This window comes from Leopardus geoffroyi, chromosome B1 (assembly GCF_018350155.1).
Source record: "Leopardus geoffroyi isolate Oge1 chromosome B1, O.geoffroyi_Oge1_pat1.0, whole genome shotgun sequence".
NCBI lineage: Eukaryota > Metazoa > Chordata > Mammalia > Carnivora > Felidae > Leopardus > Leopardus geoffroyi.
In genome coordinates this window covers 142,776,902-142,796,955 of record NC_059327.1, presented here as the reverse complement: position 1 = coordinate 142,796,955, position 20,054 = coordinate 142,776,902, and the positions used below count along the sequence as shown (strand labels likewise).

Sequence of the window (20,054 nt, the reverse complement as noted above, 5' to 3'; positions counted from 1 at the left end):
CCCCGCCCCCTTGGGGGCGTCGAAAACTCAAAACAAAAACAAGGGGTTTGGTTCGGCCTCCGCTGTGGAGGCGGCGGTGCCCGCAAAGGGCCAGGGTTAGAAGGGCCGGCACTGCGCCCCAGCCGGAGGGTGGGCGCACGGGGAGCGGGATGAAGCTACGGCTGTGAGGCCGAGGCGGAGGTAGCGGGGGGGGGGGAAGGGTCCGATGCCGGTCCGGGGGCACCGCTGAGGCGGCGGGTCCCCGACCTCCGGAGACAGGTTCGGACGCCCCCGCAGTGCCCAGTCCTCACCGGACCGTGACGCCGCGGGCCGGTGGAGGATCCTCTCAGGCACGGTGAGTGGGCTCGCCCGGGCTCGCGGGGCTTCTTTGTTTGTGGTTGGGACGTGGTAGGGGGATGTGGGAATACCCAATCGGCCCCGGAGCGACTCCGGTCCTGCCCTCAGCCCTGCCCCGGGGGAGTGAGCATTGGAGACGGAAAGATGTTGGAAGGAGGAGTGGTGAGTCGAGGAGGCTGAAGACAATTCTTTAGTTGCAATCCACCCCCATTTTGTCACGGGGGCTCGCTGGGGTGGTGCTTCCTGGATTGACAGCCCCAGGGCTCAGCACGGTTGAGGAACCTGGGATCAGTGGATGGACGGGTGATGTCCAGGCATGGGGTGGGCTGGACATCTGTCCCCCGACTGGGTGGGCCACGCCACCCCACCGCTCTCTCGGATCGGGGTCTTGCCACTCGGGTGGAGGGGGGCTAGGCGCTGCCGAAGCGGATGAGAAGGCTTGGGGGCTGAACTCCAGCGAGAGGGGCTTCAGGAGCTGGGCTCCCCGGGAGAGGCGGGGCTCGGGAGTCTCCTCCCTCCGGTTCTTTGTTCAGTCGCGAGACTTTCTTTCCCCTCCCCCTTATTGTGTAAAGCGCCCACTCCCAAGACCCGCTGCCTTAGGTGCCCAGGGTGCTTTCCGCGGGCAGAAGCCCCTCCCCCCCCCCCCCCCCCCCCCCCACGGCTTCAGGTAGGGCGGACGGACACTGCCGCCCCAGGGCAGTTTCCGGTTTGTGAAACCTCCGGGAGGCTGGGGCTGGCCGGTCTGACCCAGCGCTGGCCGGCGGACGACAGCGCGGCCCCTCCTCCTGCCACACCTCCCTGGCGGTGGGGGAGGATTGCGCCGGGGTTCTGGAGGACGTGACTGATCCCCTCATCCGCTCCTACCTAGGGTGTGCTGGGGCGTCTCTAGCTTGAGGTATTGACCCCAGCTCTTTTTTTGCCCACTCCCCACCCCCTCCCCAGGATACCTACTCTAACTGTGCGTGGTGTCTTTGCTGCAGATGAAGGATTTAGAGGCAGAGTATTTGGCGGGTCGTGAAGGGGTCCAGCTCTTCGGATTGTTGAACCTCTATTTAGAACAGGAACAGAGATTCCAACCTCGAGAAAAAGGGCTGAGCTTGATCGAGGCTACACCGGAGGTAAGCTCCCAGAAAAGATGTCTTGCTCAAACAGCTGATAGGGCTTGGAAAAGGATAACTTTTAAGTTGAATCAAGATTAAAGGCTGCAAAGTTTCTTAAGATAAAATTTTGTCTTTCTAGAGTACTAAGATAAATCTTACAATCTTATGCACGAGAGTGATACTAACCCTCGAAAAGTGTTTCTTCAAATGTGGTACCTCCAACCTGCAGCTTCTGGGGTGGAGGGGAGACTCTTACGTCGGAATTGAGTAGTTCCGTTGTGGAAATAGCCTTTGCCCGTGAAATACTTCATAGTAGGGCCTTTTCTTTATTAGAAAAAAACAAAATCTAACTATCTCCATTACAAGGGAGTTATATTTGCTATAACCCCTGGAAGTGACAACAGTTTTCTGAAACTCTTCTGTAATGTAGATTTTAAAAAAGCAGTGATATGTATACATATTTTGTACCTGAAAAGGTTTGTAGCATTAAATGATTACACTCTTGCCACCCATATTCTTAAAGGTTAAGGGAAAAAATTACTCTATTTGAATCTAATTGTGTGTATTTATCTAGTTCTAAGAAAGTCATAACTTTGGCTCTTGGTTTTTATTTCAGGATGATAACACTTTGTGTCCAAGATTGAGAAATGCCAAAGTAGAAGATTTAAGGAGTTTAACCAACTTTTTTGGATCTTGCACTGAAACTTTTGTCCTGGCTGTCAATATTTTGGACAGATTCTTGGCTCTTATGAAGGTATTTAACCAGTGTGTGTGTGTGTGTGTGTGTGTTTTGTTTTGTTTTGTTTTTGAGAGAGAGAGAGAACGAGAACGAGCAGGGAAAGAGCAGAGAGGGGAGAGAGACAGAATCCCAAACATGCTCCATACTGTCAGCATGGAGCCCAGTGCAGGGTTCTGAACTCAGGAACCCGTGAGATCATGAGCTAAGCCAAAATCAAGAGTCGGACGCTTAACCGACTGAGCCCCCCAGGCGTCCCTATATCTTTATATTTCTAAACGTAGTGCACAGCACAGTGCCTAGGATACAGGGGTTCGATAAATGTTTGACAAGTGAATGTAATTATGTCACTGTGCATAAACATTTTTAATTGGAATTGTGATCTTTAGTGCCAGGCTAAGAGATTACAGAATTAACTGTGTTGGATTTTAAGTTTGGTTTTGCTCTACCTCTTCTATTCCTTCTCTTTGCAGACGTGATAAAATGAAGAACACTGTTTTTAGGTATTCCCTATATACGTATACAATTCTCAAAATAAGGTTTTCACATTTTCATCTTTTCATCACATTTTCTGTTGGAGCTTAGGTATTTTTAATACTGAAACATAAATTCAAGTATAGCAGTATGTTAAAGGTGACCTACTGCCTTCCCTGTGAGAAGTCTTTTCAAAGCAGGGAACCATAGTCTTATTAACCAGCTACTGTTAGAAAAATGTGGCAATTCTTCTGCCAATAGGATTGCTGTCAGCTGCTGGGTCAGTTTTCAGGGCACTGAAAAGAAAAGGGCAGCCATCTGTCCATGGCAGCTTTTACATATGCTCTGTTCTGCACAAGTGATGCAATATTTCTCTTGGGCAAATTTGCACTGAAATGTAGGATGATATTTAAAGATAAGTAGAGAAGAAGATAAAAAGATAAGTTACACATATTATTTTTATATTCAAAGAAGTATATATTTTCTTGGAGTTGAAAGGCTTCATTTATTTTGGGGGAGATTGCACTATTAGGAATTTCATGTTTGAAATACAAAGTATAATTCAGTGTTAGAAACCTAGCTGTTAAATTTGCATTTAAATTACTTAATTTAAATGCTTAAAATGCCTTTTTTAAAAAAGAGGAAGTTAAGTCAGTTTAAAATGTAAAAATGATTAATTATAATTGTGAATAAGGGTAAAGTATTGGTAACAGATTGTGTTCTGTCTTAAGAGTTAGGGACATCATCATATTAAGTGTCGGCTTTACTGAATCAGAGTGACAGTTGTTAGAAGAAGCTTTTTGTTCTTTGCTTTTCAGGTGAAACCTAAACATTTGTCTTGCATTGGAGTCTGTTGTTTTTTGCTGGCTGCTAGAATAGTTGAAGAAGAATGCAATATTCCATCCACTCATGACGTAATCCGGATCAGTCAATGTAAATGTACTGCTTCTGACATAAAACGGATGGAAAAAATAATTTCAGAAAAATTGCACTATGAATTGGAAGCTACTACTGCCTTAAACTTTTTGCACTTATACCATACTATCGTACTGTGTCATACATCAGAAAGGTCAGTGGGATTAAAAGTAAAAATTTTGTGCTTTAGCGTTCCTGTAGCTAACAGTTGTAATGCCGGTGAAGTTTATATTATTACTTTTCTAAACTTTCAACTTGGATTTTCAACAGCAAGTTTTTAGAATCATTTAAGTCTTTGGAAGTTTAATAAGTAAATATTTTGTCCTACCTTTTCATTGTATAGGAAAGAAATACTGAGTCTGGATAAACTAGAAGCTCAACTGAAAGCTTGCAACTGCCGTCTTACCTTTTCAAAAGCAAAAGTAAGTTGATTTCTTGCTTACATAGGTCTCGTTGTTTCTGTTTTTAATTTTTAAAAAAATATTTTTTTCTTTTTTTTTTTTTAATAGCCATCTGTGTTAGCTTTGTGCCTTCTCAATTTGGAAGTAGAAACTTTGAAATCCATTGAATTACTGGAAATTCTTCTGCTTGTTAAAAAACATTCCAAGGTAATTGATCTTCAGTTCTTCTTCTTTAAAGCAGACTTGTTACCTAATTTATCAGTTTTTTACCCCTGTGGTGATTTAAACATTAAATAATAACCTTATGGGCCTTTTACCTTTTCCACTTTTGTTTTGTACCTCATGTGTTGACGTTCTCAAAATGCAGCTCTGACCCAGACAGTGTTAAACTGGAAGGGAACCTGATCACTTACCCTAGCTTCTTTCTATGTTCAGATGTTGTATCTTCTCTGGTATTGTCACTTATTGATAGCAGTGTTCTGCAGTGCAACATGCAGATTATTCAAAAATACATACTAGGAAATAGACTTAGTAAATATACTAATGGCAGCCCGTTACATCTGTAGGGCTGAATCATTATCCCATTAGTAGCATTACCAAAATAACTTCAACAATGTTTTTCTTTTTAAACCTTTTAAGGCAGCTCAATAAGTTTTGCAGTAAAGGGTGTTAGTACTAAAAGGAGTGCCTCAGGGTTCTGTTAGCACAGAGGCAGGACAGACTGTGAGAGGCACTATGACTGGGAGTCTCATTGGACCAAAAAAATCTTAGACAATGAAAGTTTGGGTAGCAGAGGCTTGTGGCCAGAAGGTTGGTGGACTAGAAGAGTTTGGGAATCATTTTAAGGTTGGCTTATAGTTGGAATGTCTAGGTGATAGTCAGAGGCCAGAAGTAAGGAGATCCAACTCAAATAGTGATTTTGGAAGCCAAGCATGGAAATGAGACAAGGAGTCATGAATGACCAAGATTTGAACCTAATGATGGGGAGAATGTTGACCCAATTAAAGGAAGCTTGAGAGACACTAATTTGTGATCAAATTATGATTTTAGGTATTTGTATATCTTTCAGGTAGGTAGATATTTAGCAGATATTTGGCAGCCTGGAATAAAAACTCAGAAGGTAAATTGTAGTTGGAGATTGAAATATGAAATTTCTCATGAAGCAATAATAATAGAAACCATAAGAAACTTGTGGGAGTTCTTTGTTTAGGGGTCAGTTGAAACTCTGGGTTTTCAGTGTTGGTGGTTTTCCCCTTAAGAGTCCAGTGAAGGAGGGTACATGAGACAAGTAAGTGCGCCGTCAGGTTGGAAAAAAGTTACCAACAAGGAGGTGGTCAGGGATATTGAATTTAGATGAGATGCCCAGTATAAAAAGAATTGAAGGAGGCTATTCTATACCTAGAGGAGATGTCAGTAGAAAGAGAAGCTAGTGGTAGAAGCCAGATTGCAAAGGGGTTAAGATGTAGCTGGATTAGGTGGAAATGGAGACCACGATGATATAAAATTATCTTCTGTTTGTGGCAAAAGTATTTGTGAAGTGTTTTGTTTTTAGCAGGTGAATTCTAGCTTTCATTTAAATAATGAACTTACTAGTTTTAATCCGAACCTTTTATAATAACGTTATCTGGAAATATCTTAAGTGAAAATTGACTCATTAATAAATTGGGGCATTTCCCAGTGGTGGAGAGGCTATGCCCTTTTGGGGAAATTCCTCTTCTGTCATATTGCTAACTTCCCCCTTAGCATATATCTGGTGTCTTTAGCAATCCAAACAATGCTATGTCACGGAAACCTAAATCATGTTACATTCCTTTCATTGAGGCTATTAAAGGATATACTTAATAATTGGCTGATCAGCAGACCTAATGTTTTTAGGTCAGCGTATTTTCTTAAAATAGGCAAAGCATTTTATTAGGTTCTGTGTAAATTGTTTGTATCTGTGATGCTCCTCCCTTAAATCAGCGGTTACCAAATTTTGACTGCTCATTCGAATCACTTGTGGAGCTTTAAAAAATCTTGACGTCCAGCTCACATCCCATATCAAATAAGAATATCTGGTGGTGGGAGCCAGGCATCAGTATATTTTAAGCATCACAGGTGATTCTGAGGTATTTAACTTCTTCGTTAAAATATTTTTTTCCAGGTTAATGACACCGAGTTCATTTACTGGAGGGAGTTGGTTTCTAAATGCCTAGCTGAATATTCTTCTCCTGAATGTTGCAAACCAGATCTTAAGAAACTGGTTTGGATTGTTTCAAGGCGCACAGCCCAGAACCTCCACAACAGTTACTATAGTGTTCCTGAGCTGCCAACAATACCAGAAGGGGGTTGTTTTGATGAAAGTGAAAGGTAAGCAGGTTCCTTGACAAATTAGACCTCCTCAGAGTAAGCAACACTGATTTTACACTCAAAATGGAACCTGGCAATACTACACAGTATTAGAGAAAGCCAATAGCATCATCTCTTCAGCTGAGAAAATTAGCTAGAGGTAGTTTTATTAAAATAGGTGAGGATTTAGTGATATGCTCCCAACCTCCCCCCTCCCTTTTTTTTTCATTATTAAAAAAAGCAAAACATGATGCTCTGTATTCCATCTCCAGGACTTGTAACTGGAAGTTTGTACCTTTTGACCACTTTCGTCTATTTTATCCCTCCCTCTGTCAACCACCAATATGTTCTCTGCATCTATGAGTTCTGGTTTTTGTTTTTTTCATTCTTAGATTCCACACTGAAGTGAGATCATACAGTATTTGTCTTTCTCAGTATGACTTGTTTCATTGCCTCCCTTTTTGAAAACTGGTTGTTTCACATCTCCCTTGCTCTCTGAAATCTAGTTTAAGAACAAACAAAACCTGAAATGGCTTTACCAGCTTTTCAGGGTTAGTATGGATTCCTAATATGGTGCTGCGGGTTAAATGACCAGAAAAGAGAGGGAACCACCGTCACTAATGTGGCAGACTTATGTAGGTATTTTTACGGTTTTGTCAGATGCCATTGCCTTGCTCAGAGTTCATTTTCGTTCATAAAATGAATACTCTTGGGGCGCCTGGGTGGCGCAGTCGGTTAAGCGTCCGACTTCAGCCAGGTCACGATCTCGCGGTCCGTGAGTTCGAGCCCCGCGTCAGGCTCTGGGCTGATGGCTCAGAGCCTGGAGCCTGTTTCCGATTCTGTGTCTCCCTCTCTCTCTGCCCCTCCCCCGTTCATGCTCTGTCTCTCTCTGTCCCAAAAATAAATAAACGTTGAAAAAAAAAAAAATTAAAAAAAAAAAAAAAAATGAATACTCTTATTAAATTTGATTGTTTTACCATCTAGAAATAACGAGTTTTATTTTCAGTTTACTGGTTTCTTGGTTTGATATTTGAGAGTAATAGGGATACAATTGTTAATGCAAGAAAGATATCAAAACCATGTGATTGAAGATATGTTGTCCTTAGTCTCCATTTATTGGATTTAAAGTGGTTAGAATTGTAGTTAGTTGCTAATATGTATTAATTGGTACAAGAATAATAGTTCGGCAGATGGTAATTTATCTAAATCTCTTAGAATCTATATTTTCTAAGGTTACAATAGATTACAATTCATTTTAGGAAGTCCTTATAAGTTAAATTTTGTCTCTATAAAGTTTAAATTTTGATACAGAAACCCTGAGACTAAAGATACCCATTTAGCAGTTTCATTTGGCCTGTAAAACCTTTAAGTATTTTCTAAATAATGGAATCTTCTTCTTGTGTCTTGTTCTCCCTTTAGTGAGGACTCTTGTGAAGATATGAGTTGTGAAGAGAGTCTCAGCAGCTCTCCTTCCAGCGATCAAGAGTGCACTTTCTTTTTCAACTTCAAAGTGGCACAGACATTGTGCTTTCCATCTTAGAAATGTAATTGTTCTGTGTCAGAATTTAAAGTGCGTATACAGGTTTCAAAGCAATAAATGGGGGAGTAGGTAGTTTTCTGGTCCATCCCCCATCTAGGCAGGAATCGCATAGACTAGAATACCTACCTTCTATTTATTATTCAGATCAGATCTGGCCTATTTTCATATTTAATCCTAAGCCATCAAATGGGTTAGTGCCTCGTAAACAATTAACAATGTTTTACACATTGGCACTTTATTTTTCTCATTGATCTTTAGCTACTTGGGGGAGGAGGGAAGGTGCTGATACCTTCAATTTATTACTTTTCAAGAAGATTTTTAAAGATGAATAGTGTAGCTTATCTTAAACTTTTTATAAAGCCTTCACGTGTCTTTCTTTAAACAGATTGGGAGCATAAAAGTGCTTCCTCAGCAGGGACATTGGATAATCCTTTAATGGTTTATCATAGATCTCCCCTACTTTCCATTCTCAGAACAGAGAATATACTCTTAAATGTCAGACAACTTTTTTTGTTGCTTTGTTGTTTTCTAAATGATCACTTACTCTCTGATGCAGACTCTATAAACTTAGGAATTATAATAGTGACATTTCTGTGAATTTTAGTATATAATGTGTTAATTGAGGTTTCTGCTAAAGCAGCAATCATTGACAGGCTAGGGTTGTTAGATAGTTGCATTTCTAATGCCTAAGTATCGTCAGACTATAGTATTATTTTAATGTTATTAAAACAATCCATAATCTATTAGTTATGCATGCCTCTATATGAAAGCAGTACAGGAAGTTGAAGAGAACTATAGGTAACTGGAATGATAGATGTTGATCTTTGTAGCATATTTTATTTCATTTTCTTATATTAAAAAAAAGTCTGCATGATTATGTTTTATTCCCTTTATAATTCACGTTTTAAAAATATTGGTATTAGTGTATGGGTGCCAAGACTGAACATGAAGTAAAAAAAAAAAAAAAAAAGTTAAGTGTTTGTAGCATTCTAGTTTTAAGCATATCTGTGTGGTGGTACAGCCATGAGAATAGGGATTTACAAACTCTGTACACTTGGGATTTTGTACAGAGAATTTTTTTTAACTTTATAAATTGTATATGAAAATGTAAATCTTTAAAAATGTACATAAAAATACTGTATTTTTTTACCTTGTGTGTGTGGTAGTCTAGTCATTGCATGTAAATATAATTTATTGTGTATTCTGTTATTCTAAATAATACATTGATGACTTTTTAAATGGTCAGTCAACATCCATTGGATGTTTTCTGAAGTGAATCTTTTTGAAGTAATGATAGATTACAACTCAAAATAAAAAGATTAATGAATTATACTCTTCGTCTGCAATCTTATCTTAATTTTTTTGGCAAAAAGAAAAAATGCTTGCTGTATTTCAGTGGGAAGGCTTGAAGTGAGGCTGGAGTGCCTCCAAGGTAAGCTGTCTATCTGGTTACCAGAAGTCCTCTAGGTAATATTTCTTCATCACAGTTTGGCCCTCAGCCTTGGAGACACTGAAAGCAAATCTGTCACTTGAGAATTGACCGCTCTCTGGGGTGGACTTATATTAAACAAAAGAGTGATGTACTGACCTGAATGCCTATTAATTTATAGCGAAAGGCAACAGGTATCAAGTACACCGGAATACTCAGGTTGGGAGATCAATAGTTTCTTTCTGCAGACACGCCAAATTCTAATCAGAAGGTTGCTTGGCAAATAAACATGAGGAGTGTTATTATGACTGACCCTGCCAGCCTCTGGCTCTTTGGACCTCTTTTTCCAAGACTTAGGCTTGTTTTGAAAGTCATGGCATGTGTGTGTGTGTGTGTGTGTGTGTGTGTAGGAGCATATGTTACCCGTCTAGTTAATTTTGCAGACTTGTTTTCTCTAGTTGGTTAGAAAATCAGATCTACTAATGTGGTTTTCATTTAATACTAATACCTCTTCTCCCTTGGAGATAGGGCCATGTTTTCCTAACCCTCCTAGGGGTGACTCTTGGCTTGAGGATGACCTTCTCCTTAGGTAATTTGGGTAATAGACAATATATTCTGCTTTCAGATTTTGATTTGTTGAAACATAAAAGGTATTGGTGGCTTTCTAAATCTCAAAACCCTCTTCATTCAGTTCAGGATTTCACTGCTTTTCTTACTAGATGCTCTTACTGTGAATTTGCACACATGGTTTCATCTGTTCCCCTTTCTGGCTTTCAGTACGTTTGGTCTAGCCATCTTTACTGAGCTCCCAGCTTGTTTTTTCACAACTGGCCACCCCACTTACAAGTTTTTGAATACTCCCAAACCTGCTATTCCTGTATGTTTATCTTGGTGAATAGGTATTCCATTTACTCAAGTTGGAAACTTAAGGGATATCCACATCTCCTCCTACCTCTTTACTGGAGGTTTCCATTTATATGATTTCATTTATATTGTATAGCTCTTCGTACTACTCTGTCTCCTCTTTTCTGCCACTGGCTTGGTTGAACCCTGTACTTAACCCTGTACAGCAGAGTCACTACAAGATCTTAGTCATCTCCTAGGATGTGGCATGCATACTTCATTGCTTCTGCTGCCTCATGCTGCTGTATCATAGCCTGGTCCCTTGGTCTCCACCCATTTGGCCCTCAGGAAGAGAGATTGAACAAATAACATGTTTTAATCACCTGTCACACTCAGTTAATATTCAGGTCAACTATAGAGGCATTGGTTGTAGAATTCATGACAATTTTAACCAGTTTTTTTTTTTTTTTTTTTTGTCAAAGATTTGACTTTTCCCTTCAATTCCTTTTCTTTCAACACTAAGTTCTAACATGATGTTCCCCCTTGCTTCCCACCTTCCCCTGTGCACATACAAATTGCTAGCTTATTTAGGCAACCCATTTTTTTTATTCATTTTTTATTTTTTAAATTTTTTTAGGCAACCCATTTTACCAGGTTCTTACATGGACAAAGACCATGTACTTTGCATTTGTCACTTTTGAACCAAGTGTTTCTAATTATTTGTACCAGAAATTGGTCAACAACTTACTGTTTTTGTGTTTAGCAAATGAGGTTGTGTGGTAGTTTCCTAATAGCTAATGATTCTTTCCATCCCTATGCGTACATGCTGCTCTTTCTCATCAAGAGGTGGAGTCTGTTCCCCTTGAATTTCAGCTGGCCTCGTGCCTGGTTTTGCTTACCAAAGTGCAGTGGAAGAATTTCAGTGTATGTCCAACCCTAAGGCTTTAAGAAGACTGGCAGCTTCCCTTTTATCCTTCTTGGAGGCCAGCCACCATCCTGCAGAGAAGCTTGGGTTAGATTACTGAAAGAGGAGAGGCCAGGTGGAGAGAGGTGCTTCTTGAGGATGAGAGGTCATCTTGGATGTTCTAGTGTTAGCTAAGCTTCCGGCTGAATGCAACTTGCACAGGTGTCCTCGGCTACAACACACAGAGCCAAGGAACAACCTAGCTCATCCCACTCAATCCACAGACTCATGAAAACAATGAATTTTTTTAAGCCACTAGGTTTTGGGGTGGTTTGTTATATACAGCAAGAGTTAATTGAGATAGGCTGCTTGTTATTTATTGTCTGATGGTTACTTCTGAGTGCTGATATTATGTTTTTCTTTCTAATAATGCGTATCTGTAGTTTCCATTTTTTCCTTTTAAAATAGATTTGAGTTATTAGGGTATTAACAGAATAAAGAATGAACTTCAAAAAACCCACACTGATTATATCCTTTCTTTGATTAAAATCCTTAATGGCTTCACATTGTTCCTTCGCATCAAGTTCAAACTGCTTGCCAAGGCTTACAAGACCCTGCTTGATTTGATCCCTGCTCCCTTCTCAGCTTCATCCCTCATGGCAGCCATGTACACCTTTCCAGCCTAATGGCCTTTAAGTTTATTTGTGAGAGAGAGCATGAGTGAGACAGGGGCAGAGAGGAAGAGAGAGAATCCCAAGCAGGCTCTGCACTGTCGGTGCAGAGCCCCATGCGGGTCTCAAACCCACAAAACGCGAGATCATGACCTGAGCCAAAGCCGGGTGCATAACTGACTGAGCCACCCAGGTGCTCCAGCCTGATTGCCTTTTACCTCCTCCTATTCACTATGCTTCTGTTCACCTCAGTGGCTTCATGCATACTCTTTCATCTGCCTGGAACACCTTTCCTGTCATCCTCATGGCAAACTCCTACTTTCCACCTTCAGAGTCATTCCATTTCCTCCAGATATGTGAATGCCTATTAATGTGCGAGGCACTACAATAAGAGCTTTACACATAAAACCAAACACAACACACAATGTCCCTGCCCTCATGCAACTTAGTGGTGAAACCAAACAATGCACAGCAAAGAATATGACTTTTAAAGGTTATGATGATATTTTCTTCCAAGAAATCTTTCTGGAGCTCCTTCATTTTCTTCTCTTTCTCAGTGCTACATGTTTCCATAAAACTATATTTTCCTTACCCTAGCAGTCAATACCCTGCTTGTCTGTCTCCCTTGTTTGCTTACCTTACCTGTCCGCTCTGGGAAGGCAGGGGCTGCTTGTTGCATTCCCAACACCCAGCATAGTATCTGGCCCTCCTTCTCCTCTGGCTGTTACTCATAACAAGTAACTTTACTGACCAATTGATATGTTTCAGGCACCCTACAAGAATTATTTCATTTTTGCCATAATCTATTAGACAAATACTGCTGTTGGTCCCATTTTACAAGGAAAGAAGCTAAGGATTAGACAAGTACTTTGACATAGATCTGATAAGTAGCAGGGCTGAGATCCCAACCAAGCCCGTCTGCCAAACCCTATGCTCTTTCTTAACCACAATGCTAAACTACTACCCAGATGTTGATGGCACTCATTAAACAGTTGTTGAATGAGTGACATAAAAGTTCTTATAAGGAAAACGCTGCTCATTATACCAGTAAAATAAGTCACAGTATTCTTCTCTTCAACTTCTAAGTGCTTACACCCATATGAAGAAAAAGTGGCTAAGATTTAGAGTTAAAATGTCTTTAATTGCCCAGGAGTTACAAGTGGTAATAGAAAAATTCAAGACCATATATTGGTAGAGAAGATGAAGTCTCTCAAAAGCTGGGATTTTAATTTGCCCTGGAAACTTCTTTGTGCTCTCCTGAGCCCTTCCCAATGTGGGCCTTTCCCAATTCCTGGTTCCTTTTTATGCTTAGGTTATAGTTTATACTTTATCATTATCTTGGGTTCCAAGGCCCGCAGTCATTTGGTGTTAAAGGGGGTGGAACTTTGTATCAATAAAGGACTGTTTGGTTAAAGGTCTGCTTGCCCTTTGCTTGTCTTACTATTATCTAACGTAACCATCATCTCCCACTTGCTCATTTACTGTTCTGGGATTTTTCCAATAATTATTTCAATGTGTCTGGGGTTTATTCCTTTGCCTAACTTCTAAGCTTCTCTTGAGAAGAGACCATGTGATATGCTTCCCTTTTATCCTTCATGGTGCCTAGTATAATGCTGGGTAAAACAGGTGTCAACATCTTCATGTATCTCACCTGATGGTGCCTTTTCCATTCCTGACTGCAGTGATTTATAGCTTGTAGAGATGAACTTCCTTGCATGCAAAGATGAATTCACCCTTCCCAAAGTTAGGATTTCACATCATTATTAGGCATGCAGGGGGCCATAGCCCATTGCTACAATTTATACACGTTATTCATGAGTAAGATGTAGTGATCAGAAACACAGGCTCTCTAACCAGACTGTCAAGATTTGATCCTGGTTTGGCCATTCAGTATGTGACCTGATTGGCTGTTAACTAAAGTGTTTGTGCCTCACTTTCTCTGTGTAAAGGGGAAGTAACATTACTTACTTGTTTTGGACACAGAAATGTGCTGCCTAGATGTTTCAGCTGTTGGGAGTGCTTTTGACACAAAACCTTCAGCTAACAACCCTTTTGAGGTCATGCACCCAGAGAACAGCCCCACCCAAGGTCATACCCTGCCCAGGAGAGCCCACATCTATGCCAGATTAAGGTGAGAGGAGGTATAAGGCTTGGTCACTTTGGTCCAACACAGGAAAACCCAGATGGATCATTTTGGTCTCAGTACTCCCCATGGGGGTTGCCTGAGGTTGCTGTTGGGCCTGCATTGTGGCTCAATTCCCTACACCCTAACATGCTTCCTTTCCCTCTCTGCCATGGATGTTGATCCCAAGGGTGCTTCCTAAGGAACATCCTGCACCATAAACTTTGTCTCAGAGTCTGCTTCCTGGACATCACCACAGTAACACTAACTGGTGGGGTTACTATGTGTATTGAATGACATGATGACACAAGATAAAGAATTTGAAACAGTGCTTGATATGCTCCCAGTAAATATTGGCTATAATAATTATTACCCTACTTTTGCCCAATCTTCTTACTACACTGCCAAGATAAGACTCAATTTATTCAACTATTGTTGAGCTGCTATGATGTAGTGACTTTTACTCTAGGCACTTAGAATACAAAAAGGAATCAAAACCCAGGTGTTACCATTGAGAAACTCATACTCTAAAGGGAGAGGCAGACAATCAATTACTATGCAATGTAAGAAGTACAATAACAGAAATATGTTCAAGGCACAGTATAGCATCTTCTGGATAGAACCAAATGATTTCTGATAATCATTTGATGTGATTTTGGTAATTTCAGGGAGGCCTTGATGGTCCATCCTCTTTCCTGTGCCCCTCACATCCCTGTTTCCTTCTAGTGCATTCTGTCATTCTCACTTCTGGAAAATCTTTCTTTTAGCTAAAGATTATGAGTCTGAGGAAATGCAAATACCTCCAGCAGGGTTTATACTATAATGGGATTCAGAAACTATGGTTTGAGTACCTGTTCACTGTGAGTATAGTTTTGGGCAAGAAACATGTGTTAGTTTGGGAACCTTAGAAAGCAGATGCTGAGAAGTCAGAAGTGCAGTAGGTTTGTTCAGGGGTGGTGCCTGTGAATGAGAAAGTGGGAGGAAGGTGGGTTGACAGGGAGAGCCTGGGGCTGTGAGGCAGGTCTGACAAAGACTCACCTAACCTGGGAACTCCAGCTGCCAGTTAGAACAGCCCCATGGGTGGTAATGGCCAGGCTCAGCACTCCCAGTGCTCAGTCACTGGCTGGGGTCTGTTCTCAAAGAGCGTGGCCTGGTGCAGAGGTGGCTCCTGAAGGGGCTGCCCCTGGTGGCTGTTGGCTACTGGTCTCCTTACAGGGGATGGCAGGTCCTTTCCAGAGAAAGATGCAACTGGTGCATCTCCAAGGTGTTACCTACCATCTCTGAACAAGTGTTTTAATCTGAAAAGGGGAGATACTGAGAACTGCAAAAATTCTTAGCAAGATCACTCCATCCAAACCCCTGCACTAGAGACTTGAACAAATTTTAGCAGGCCTTTAGCTTTTGGTTATGTCCCTGGGACAACCCCAGCCCCCACAGCTAGGAAGAGAACTTACGGTCCATTCTAGCCAACACCTGACTTCCCTTTCCTACAGCACTTACTAAAAAGGTCCAAACGTTGTGAATCCTTTTTCTAATCCTTTGACATGTGACACTTTTTCTAGCCCTTTGATGTGTGACACTCAGGAGTGTCTTTCTTAAGTATCTGAAAACCTCTGCGATGTAATCATTAGGAAGAGTAGGGCTTCTGTCTCCCAGTGTCTGTGGGAAGCTAGCATCCTAACTTTGAAAGCTGCTGGATAGAGGGCACAGCTGGCCTAACCACATTTACACTCACCAACTCTGTCACTTAAAAAAAATTTTTTTTTAATGTTTATTTATTTTTGAGAGAAAGAGAGACAGAGTGCAAGTGGGGGAGGTGCAGAGAGACAGGGAGACACAGAATCTGAGTCAGGCTCCAGGCTCTGAGCTGTCAGCACAGAGCCCAACACGGGGCTCGAACTCACAGACCGTGAGATCACAACCTGAGCCAAAGTCAGACGCTCAACCGACTGAGCCACCCAGGCGCTCCCAACTTTGTCATTTTTTATTGAGCCTCTGCTTAGCTCTTTCTCTCCTGGTTTCTCTTTTCACCACCTTAACTAATGCCTAGTTTTGCTAATCTTTGACAATGCTAAGATTTTCCTACATCACAGTGTTGTGAGGACTGAATGAGTTCGTGAGAAAATAGAAGTTATTTTGTAAACTGGGAATCTCTTTACAAATATAAGTGGTTGTCAGTGTGAAGGCATTGCATATATTTTCCTGAGAGACAGTTTTAAAAATTACATCAAAAATATTTTTTCTGTTAATAAATCTCCTTTCTAAAAATGTAAACAATATAGAGAAAGTGATAATACCTACAATGCTACCCCTCAGAGATACTGTTAACAAAATGCTATTTATAATTTCATTCTTTTTATACAAGTATAAACATATAAACTCTTAAAAAGTTTTTAAGTTAATTATTATTTATTTTGAGACAGAGAGAGAGAGAGAGAGGGAGAGAGAATGAGCTGGGGAGGGGTAGAGAAGGAGAGAGAATCTCAAGCAGGCTCCTCACTGTCAGCACAGAGCCTGATGCAGGGCTCAAACTCATGAACTATGAGATCATGACCTGAGCCAAAATCAGGAGTCAGACACCATTAACTGAGCCATCCAGGTGCCCGTAAACTTTTTTTTTTTTTTTTTTAATATAAGTGGGACTCTACTCTCTATACACTTCTACAACCCACTTTTCTCATTTAACCATGTGCCAGGGCAAAAGTCAGTGTCAATTGTATGGATCTCCTTCCTTAATTTTAATGGCGGTGGAATGTTTCATTGTATGCTTACGTGACAATTTATTTAAGATCCCCTTCTAATGGATGCTTATTTTGTTTCCAATTGTTCAGTATTTGTAATCAAAGCAGCAGTAAACATTCATATGCATACATTTCGGTTTATCCATATAATAATTTCTTTAGGATACATTGAAAAATTTTTAAGTTTCTTTATTCTTAGTAATCTGTACACCCGATGTGGGGCTCAAATTCACTACCCCACATCAAGAGTTGCATGCTCTTCCCACCGAGCAAGCCAGGTGCCCTTCTTCAGGATACATTTCTAGAAGTGAAATTCCTGGGTTTATTCTAAGGGAATACACATTTAAAATTTTATATTGTTGACCTGTTCTCCTGAAACGTTATACTTTCAGAATTTATACTCCCATCAATGAGCATGTCAATTTGTTTCCTTACTTCTGCACCAGAGGATTTTGATGGGGACGGGGGAAGGGGGTCAGAAAAAGTGATTGGGATCATTAGATTCCTAAAGGGCTCAGAGGAAGGTGCTACTGTGCAAGGGATGAGGGAGGGGAGGTAAGCAGTGACCCTGAAAGCTGGGCTTAGAAAATAACCTGCTGCCTGCTTTCCATTTGGTCCCAGGTCCCAGCTTGCCTGCTGTTGGGCAACACACAAGCCAAGCCACCAGAACACCAGGACTCCTCTTTGTAGGATGTGGCAGGCAAACAACTGTAAGGGGCTCTCCTTGGGCCTGGGCAGGCAAAAGCCTTTCTGCCCAGCGTTGAAGAAAGCCCTACCTGCAGCTATACCTGCCTGGCTCGAGCTCTTGTCCCATCTTGTACATGAAAGAGGAACAAAGTTGACGTGTCCCACAAAGGAAAGTTGATCAAAGGCTAGACAAGGTGCCAACTCTCAGAAGTGGTGCTGTGCCTGAACTTGGGGCCTGGCCCCAGGAGCAGACATTTATCCTGCTTGCTCCAGGGAAGCCTTTCATGCTATTTTCGGGTGGGGCGCCAGGCAGAAGAAGAAGGTGAGGATGACAGGGAGTCCCATTTTACCTGTTTCCATGCTCGTGTTATGCCAGCTGCCAGGGTCCTTCCCTTTCCCTCTTTTTTTTTCTTCCTTATTAATTTTTCTTAAGTTGAAAAGATTAGGATGCATAACTTTTATGGGAAAAAAGCCCTTAAAATAGAAATCTAAAGATCATCCACCATGTATCCATTCTAATGCCATGAATATTTTCACAATATATGTTACCTGCCAGCTGTTGTCTCAGGGGTTTTAGTATTTTTCACAGAGGTTCAGAGAGCTGGTCCCTTTTTCATTCACATCTTACACTAAGCGGCTTTAGGACACGATGGCACAGCTGCTTAACAGCTGTTGCCTGGACTCAGGGCAGGAGTCCCGTTTGAGGTTCAGTGACATAGCTCCTATAAACAGTTTCCAGGACCCTGAGATTTTGAGAACAGCCAGGGCCACTCAAGCAAGAAGTGAAATGGTCCTACAAGAGGTACTTTTCCTTTGCCTGGGGAGCAGAGAGAACTGAGTGTCTGCTTACTCATGGCCAGTCCCAGCATGTCTCAGAAATGCTTTCCCTTCCTTTTTTGATGCTATTAGAAGAATGTGAACAAAAATGGCACAGAAGGATGCAGGCCTAATCATCCATTTCTTCAAATCATTTTTACCCACTACTGGTTTGTTTAAATCGAGGTTGTCTACTCTCAAAGGGCAAATAACTTACCATAATCAAGGTAATGCAATCATGCTCAATAGTTATTTGTTAATTTATCAACTTACAGAAGCTAGGAAGGGCCCTAAAATGCTGAAGAGGGAAGCCGGGTGGACATTAGGGCTGTGCTCATGGTGACAGCATTTTGATGGGGTCACCACAGTTCAAGGTCAGAATATCAGCTCTGCAGGCCCAGAGCTAGAGTCTAACACATGGAGTGCAAGGACAGGAAATGAGAGTACCAACTAATTGATTTATATTAGAAGATTTCCCTTCCTTGGATCTAGAATGTTAATGCCTGCCATCAGAAACATGCCCTTCCTGCTAGCAGAATATGCGGGACACTGAAATGGTTTCAGTTTGGTTCACATCTTACACTAAGAAGAATAGTTTTGTTCTGTGCATCATCCCGTGCAGACTGGATGGAATTTGGTGCCTCTGCTTGTCTCCAAGAAGCTTTCTCTAGTTAATGTGATGGGACTTTGTGGTTTTTGTGTTTTGTGAAACTCTTCTCAGTCATTTATTTCCATTGCTGTATGGAGAGTTAATATCATCCATTACATTTTGATCTGATTATATTACAGAAGACTAATCCCCCTACAGGAACTTTATGTCTTTTCTTGAAGTCCTGAGGGCCCCATGCAATTATTTCAAAACCTACTCTGCTGTCTCAGAAGTGTGTTAGTATTAAGCCCTGGGAATTCAGAAGCATTATTTTTCCAGTAAACTTTATAGTATATTTGTGGAATTGTTACTTTAAAGATAGTTCAGGATTTCCATATACATCAAGCTTTTTTTTTTTTTTTTTTAAAGTACTAAATATAGAAGATACAAAGATAGACACACATATTGGTTTTCTTCCTTTACTGCTCACCAAGACAGAAAAAAACAAAAGGTTCAGGAATAGGAAACACACAGGACTGACAGGAATGCAAAAAATCCTGTGGAGGGAGAAGCAAGAGAGAAGGAAAGGAAACTGCAGATGACAGAAGATAAAAGAAAGGCGGGGGGGGGGGGGGGGGGGGGAGGGTGTGGTGGGGATTAAATATGGAAAAAGCAGAATTAGCTGTGGAAGCCAGAGAGGCCAGGCAAATTCAGTGTGGACAGCTGTTGGAAAGTGCCTGACTAAGGAATAGTGGGTTTTAGCGCCTTATCCGTCAAGTCGTCTTACCTAAGCAAGTTAATCTATTGCTCGGGAGCTAATTTTCCTCTTTGTAAAATGAGGATATTGGTCTAGGTGACTTTCTGAAGTGCACTGTAGTTTGCCATTCTTTTTCCAAAACTTAGAGAAGAAAATACTACAGCAACGCAAGACTGTTGTCTTCTGGGAGAGCGTTTCTCAAATCCTAAAGGGCTATCATTATTTCTAGTTGTAATCTCTTTTAAGATTATATCCAGTCTGTGATCCAGTCAAGTCTGTCTTGGGCTTTCTTAATTTGTACTTAGAAGGGTAGAACTGATAAAGGATTATATAAATAATTATGGTGGGAAAATGGAATGATAAACACTAATAAATGGGAATGAGCACATTTAGAACAAATACAATCTGAAACCAAGACAAGGATAAATGCCTTAACACGTACATACTTGGGAGGGTGCTGCAAATGTGCCTGTGCAGAAATAGTCACCAGTTGGGGAGCTCCATTATTTTTTAAGCCCTGGTGAGAGAGAAGCCATCTCAGGCAGGAAGCTATCAGCAGAGGGAATCTTAACGTGGCACCAGACAGTGATAAGCAGCATAGATTGGTAGAAAATAAGCCATATCCATATTTAATATCCAGTGCATGTAGACAGGCTTATTGCCCT

The 20,054-nt window shown here is 41.2% G+C and overlaps 1 protein-coding gene across 4 annotated transcripts; it reads left to right on the top strand.

Moving 5' to 3' along the window:
- Positions 1-8: 8 nt before the first annotated feature.
- CCNG2 (cyclin G2) lies at positions 9-9,162 on the top strand. Of its 4 annotated transcripts, XM_045473658.1 has the most exons (9): positions 11-334; positions 1,205-1,231; positions 1,317-1,454; positions 2,053-2,190; positions 3,465-3,715; positions 3,905-3,983; positions 4,071-4,169; positions 6,106-6,311; positions 7,710-9,162. In XM_045473658.1, exons 3-9 carry the CDS (start codon positions 1,317-1,319, stop codon positions 7,828-7,830), a joined length of 1,032 nt encoding a protein of 343 aa, XP_045329614.1. In that variant the 5' UTR covers positions 11-334; positions 1,205-1,231; the 3' UTR covers positions 7,831-9,162. The 4 variants fall into 4 exon arrangements, with proteins under 4 accessions (XP_045329615.1, XP_045329614.1, XP_045329613.1 ...); XM_045473659.1 differs by lacking the exon at positions 1,205-1,231 and having other exon boundaries at positions 9-334; positions 1,279-1,454; XM_045473657.1 differs by lacking the exon at positions 1,205-1,231 and having other exon boundaries at positions 12-334.
- Positions 9,163-20,054: the final 10,892 nt, after the last annotated feature.